Below are 5,926 nucleotides of genomic sequence, written 5' to 3'. Positions count from 1 at the left end.
AACAGACAGTACTATTATATTTATATATATACAGAAGTACCAAGAAACAATACTTATCAACTATACATCATTGTATTAAACACTGACGTTATTATTAATGATAAACTAATACCATTATATTCAACTGTGGGCTTTACTATTATTTGTCATAAACTCGGATTTGTCATAATTTCTATGAAACAGTGAGTCGTTTTTATTGTCTACACAATAAGGTTGAATATGCATCTTTGTATAAGGCAGGTTTGAAACAGTCCTAAATGATGCTGATTATTCAGTGTTGTATCCAAGAGTGTCATTATTATTATTATTTATAAAGTAATGAGGGCATGCATTCCTCAACTATACACTATGTGGTTAACGTTATTATACATAAAGTAGTTGGGCATTTCTTTATTTAAGAACATTTTGTCATGAGCATTTAACTTTTATTAACAGGTATTACCTGTACATTTTCTATTAAGCGTTATTATACATAAAGTAGTTTGGCATTTCTTTATTTAAGAACATTTTGTCATGAGCATTTAACTTTTATTAACAGGTATTACCTGTACATTTTCTATTAAGCTATGCGTCGTTACTATATATATATATATATATAAACACGAAATCTGTGTTTGTTTGCACCCTAACTCCTCCGAGCCTACTGGGCCAATCTCAACCAAATTTTGTACGTAAACACTGTGAACTATGGGAAATGTCCTAAGGAGATCAAAATTGAATTTAACACTATTTCTATTTTGTAAAGTCTGTTGGTTAATTACTCTCAGCCTATTGAGTCATTCTCTAAACAATCTTGGCAGGTTGCCGCTTTAGACAATGTTGAATATTTTAAAGGGATTCAAGGTCAAAGTGTGAAAGTTGCTGGAGTGTTTCTCAAACAACCATGCTTTTCTCATGGTCAAAGAGATGTAGGGTATTCCAGTGTGTGATCACCTGAAAATCGTTATTTGTTGGTAGATGGACAGCAAACTGCAGATATTGTTTATAAAAAAGCTTTGCTATAATTCTAAAATTTTGGGACAAAATTTATGTTCAAATTATTACTTTCAAATATATGATTGCTGTTAAACTTACATTGTTTTAATTAAGTTTAAACATTTCCCGTCAGTTGACTGGTATTTCAGCTTGTAGTTCATAAATTGATGTCAAATATAAGTTTATGAATTAAATTGTTCGGCATTATTATTGTTTATAACCTAAAATTTAGTCAACATTGTTGTATTAAATAATGTGTTTTCATTATAATTCCGTGCATGCTATATTATTAGCATTAGAAAAAGATAAATGATTTGTCTCGGGAATGTTAATAAACTTCATATATTATTCTTCCTTTCTTTCGTAACAGGAAAGAAATGGCGCAATCTAACACCCCAGGAAAGAAGACCATTCGTGGAAGAATCAGAACGTTTACGTGTTCAACACATGCATGATTTCCCAAACTACAAATATCGGCCGCGTCGACGGAAACAGCATTCTAAACGTGGAGCTAGAAAAGGAACCAACCCTCTTTTATCAGTTCAGAGTCCATCCATATTGGGGGCATCAAGCTGCCAAAATACTTATCCTTTATACTATCCTGCTACCACTGGTCTAACCGCTGTCTCAATAGGGTCCCGTCCCCCAACAACCAATGAATTAGACGGTGTGCAGACTCCCGATTCCTCCCCTCGTGGAAGTCCTTGTTCCGAAATTCCAAGTCGTAGAGTTGGCATCAAAGTTAACACTGATTCGTCCAATAAAAGCAGTGTAGGTCTTGATACTATCCGCTCTTTACCAACACCAGAAATGTCTCCTGTCGAAATGGAAGTCGATAATTTTGCTTTTCATTATGCCCTGAAGGAGCAGCTTAAGAAGAGGAACCCAGTTGGTCAGCTAATGGCCAAATTTAGTGACTCCTCCTCTTTTTTACACGAAATTAAACCTCCTTTTCAAAACCGAGTTTGCGAAGGAGGAGAGCTAGATATGACATGCCCCACTTCTAATCTTTCTGCTGTTATAATGGAAAACTCTAATTATTGTAACGCAGTTACTCAGCAATCAGCTCAACAAGGTTTTTATTCATTTTCTGCAAGAAGTCCGTCTTCTTCAATGATCAAGTTGTCTCAAGACACACATCGTCCATCGTGTGCACTGGAGCGTCAAACCAGTTTCCTTTCCATGTGCAACCAAGGACCTTATTCCACATTTGAGAATGTTTCGTTGCAACAAGGGCAAGCTTTGGATTCCCGACCAAAGACTTCATCACCACGATTTCCTCGATACTCTGTACCCATCGGCGGCTACTCCTCTCGACAAGATTGCATAGATTCGGGTATAATAGATATGGATACAGGATTAAAAGACAACCTGATGTCGTCTTATCCGGATATCGGTTCTTCGGGTTCGACGTTATATCCAACTGAGTACCATGGGACATATGATTATAATCTCGATTTCAATTTTCAACGATCCTATGATAGCCAGACGTCTCCAAACTTCACCAATCCAGATTCTCAGCCGGATTCCTTCAGTGGTAGTTACAGAGTGGATGACCGTCTGCCTCCCAGCAGAGATCCTTGCTCCATGCATCCAGGGTCCGATATCAATTCTTCTCAACAGGACAGTGTAGACGATACCTGTGGAGTTATTGCAGCTTTGAAGGAAACTCGACAAATATTCTCTTGAAACTCGCAGCCAGTTTGTATTAAGAAAAAAAAATAGTATCTCTCCAGCATGATACTAATACATTTTCCATCTTGTGACTCCTAAAGTACCAATTGACTAAATTAAAAGAACAGCTAAAACCCCAACTGTTAGCTGTAAATTAAAAAAAAGAGTGCCTTATATATTCCTTCCATAGGACATAAAGCTGAAATCATATGAGATCAGATTGCAAATTCGTAATTAAATTTGTCATGTGCCTTTAATAAAGCGATAATTTAATAATAAAGAAACTTGACAATTTGTGTTCGTTTAAAAACCCAAAAAAAGGTGTGTAATATGGAAAATCAATTTTAACTGTATAGTAGACTCCAAATTAGCCGATCATTTGGAATGTTTATTATAGTTTTAATGAGCAATAATTACTTAAAAATTATTAGTATGTTAAAGTACATCCAAATGAATAAAAAGTAATTTCATATTGGTTTTGAATTAAGACTAGATTTTAGTAACGATTAATGGGGTTGCCTAGTCAGTTCCTCAAAGTAAAATAACGTGTTTTAAGCAACAAAAAGGCAAAGGAATTGACCATAAACTCAAATGACAATAATACCTAATTTAGTGATATTTCATATTTTGTTGTGTTCCATATGTATACAAAATCTAACGTCTTTCTTCCAATATAACCATGTTAAAGGTATTGGTTTTATCTTGAAGCTCCTAAGGATTTTTATTTTTTGTTTTAGTCTTTAGAATGTCCTCAACCTATCAAAGTTATTAAAGTTTTAAGGGGTCACTTTTGAAACATAAACTATTTGGATGAAAATGTTCTAGTATATGCGATAAATTTTATTATTATTTTTGAGGAAAATTTGTTTCTGTAAATATATACACTAAAGTATATTTACCCTAATATAGTTGATATTTACGAGTCCACATTAAAAGCTTCAAAAAATTATAATCTTTTATTTTGCACAACTAGATACAAATGTTTTTAGAGTTAAAGCAAACCAAATCACCGGAGTGTAATGCAAATGAATTAAGAAGGTCATGAAATGTGTTTAACATAAACCTTGCTTGAAATAAGAAGTTTTTAGCTTAAGGCATGCTAAATATATGACATGTTTAACGAAAATCATGTTTAAGATAAAGTATGCTTGTTATAAGACACAAAAAATTCTGCATAAAAACAGGAAATATAATAGATAATCAACACAAAATTTATTACCCTAACACGGGCTTATCATAAGTCATGATTAACAGAATGCTTGTTTGACTTAAACCGTTTTTAGAAGTGGCATGTTTAACATGAGAATTGTTAACGAAAGGAGTGTTTACATAAGAGAATTTTATCCATCGTTTAACATAAAACATTCTTAATATAAACCATGCTGAACACAAGGTATATTTAACAAGACCTGTCTTATATTAAGACATTTATCGAAAGACTTCTTTATCATAAGACATGTTTACCTAGGTGGCGCATGAATACTTTGTTTGGGTAGGTTATTCTGTCACGTGTGGAGGTCATACAGTTGGGAAGAATCAATTCGGGCTACTAAATAAATAAACTCTCTTCAATTCACTCATACAACCTCTTCAGCTTTCTCTGTCTCTCTCTCAACTTATACTATATAACATTTATGAGTTGGTGAGAATAATGCCCTGTAAGGAAAATTTTTCTGGGGAAACTAAGCCTTTTGTACGTGCTACAAGCTTGTTGATATGTTTGTTTATCAAAATCTTAAAACTTTCCCGATCGTGATATATATATATATATACACACACATATATAAAATTAGCAGTGAAAACATGTAGTATTGTGTACAGCAAGTTAACACTGAATACATGTGAACAGAAAGAAGAAGAAAGATCATCAAAACTTCATCAGACCTGCCTAATATTTACCTTACGAAATGTGTTTAATTTGGGCGAACTTATATTTTGTGAATTGAAATATATTGATAGGTGGCGCTTATGAATCCCTAAATAGGTCTTACTTCGAAAAGTTATTCTGCACCATTAAACATTTTTTTTGCTGTCAAGTAATGGTACCAAACTGATTTCAAAAATCAGTTTGCTTTTTATTTTCATTGTGTACTCTCCGCCAAAATGTACGCGTGCATAATCATAACGTAAAAAAAAACGGATAATTGCTAAATTACCACAAATCAAACTGTAAATGTAAAGTTCAATTTCTTTCTTAAATAATTCTTTAGCCAAATATGTTTTACTGGAATCCTTCAGTTTTATCAGAAACGTAAAACTGAATGTTGTACAAGTCGAATTGTAACTAAGTTTATGGAGTCATAAAAACCCTCTCATAACTTATGTTATCGTCCAAAAAAGTACTAAAAAGCGGTAATACACTCAATATTTTTCTCTCTTCCAATATATATTTTAAGTGTTGATACGGGGGTGTATAGAAATTAACGATATTTTATTCCCTGCAGGCCAGTCATATCGGATATAGAGGAATCTGTGTCAGTGACACAGTTTATTGAATGAGTATCAGTATTCAGTCTATATGAAAGTAGTTGTAATCAACTGGATTCGTAACACCACACCTGCATTTTATCAAATTTTTATGATGAAGCTCACTAAGTCATGGAGGAAATGCGCCGTATGTATTTAACGGGTACTTTGTGTAGACATGATAGATGATTCCCGTATTCTCAACCTCATTGATACGTATTTGTTGTTTGTAATTTTTTATCGTATTGTCAACTTTTGTGATTGTCTCATCATTCAATTCAATTTGTGACTGACCTGACTTGTGTTCATATTTCGAACACTGTAACCCACTCACACATTTGTTTTTGTGATAAAGATTTATCATGGTACACATATTTTAATTTTTTTTATGCACTCTGCCTTTTCTCATCCATCCGTTTCACTCTTGATTACAACAAGTTGTTAAAAATCAATGTCTCTTGCAGTTGTCATTTTATAACCGTGTTGCGCCTCACTTGCAGTGGCAGTATATGATGTCACTAGCACCTAACGGATATTGATCTATTCCATTTGTTGGTCGGAATGTACCTATATTCAACGATTGAGAAGCAAAATTTCACTTCTTTCTGAACATCTCTAGGGCACTTAGAAACATGAAAAGTATACGAGCTACAATTTAAGTATTTGTTGATGAACACACACACAAACAAATCACTTCAATTAAGTGATGACTGTGCTCAAAAGTAGCTATAAATGAAATATTTTCAGAGTTATGCAATTTGTTTGTATGTTTACAATTTGGTAATATTTGTTAACATTGTATTTAAATAGT

At 33.3% G+C, this 5,926-nt stretch overlaps 1 protein-coding gene across 1 annotated transcript in view; it reads left to right on the top strand.

Moving 5' to 3' along the window:
- Positions 1-5,115, top strand: part of LOC106461314 — a 66,472-nt gene extending 61,357 nt beyond the window's left edge. Inside the window, exon 2 of the mRNA XM_013921131.2 lies at positions 1,346-5,115. Within this exon, the coding sequence (XP_013776585.2) occupies positions 1,346-2,664 (1,319 nt within the window). The 3' untranslated portion in view covers positions 2,665-5,115. The remainder of the gene's footprint in view (positions 1-1,345) is intronic.
- The last annotated feature ends 811 nt before the right edge of the window (positions 5,116-5,926 follow it).

This window comes from Limulus polyphemus, unplaced genomic scaffold, assembly GCF_000517525.1.
Source record: "Limulus polyphemus unplaced genomic scaffold, Limulus_polyphemus-2.1.2 Scaffold932, whole genome shotgun sequence".
Classification (NCBI taxonomy): Eukaryota; Metazoa; Arthropoda; class Merostomata; order Xiphosura; family Limulidae; genus Limulus; species Limulus polyphemus.
This window is presented reverse-complemented; position numbering and strand designations above follow the sequence as displayed.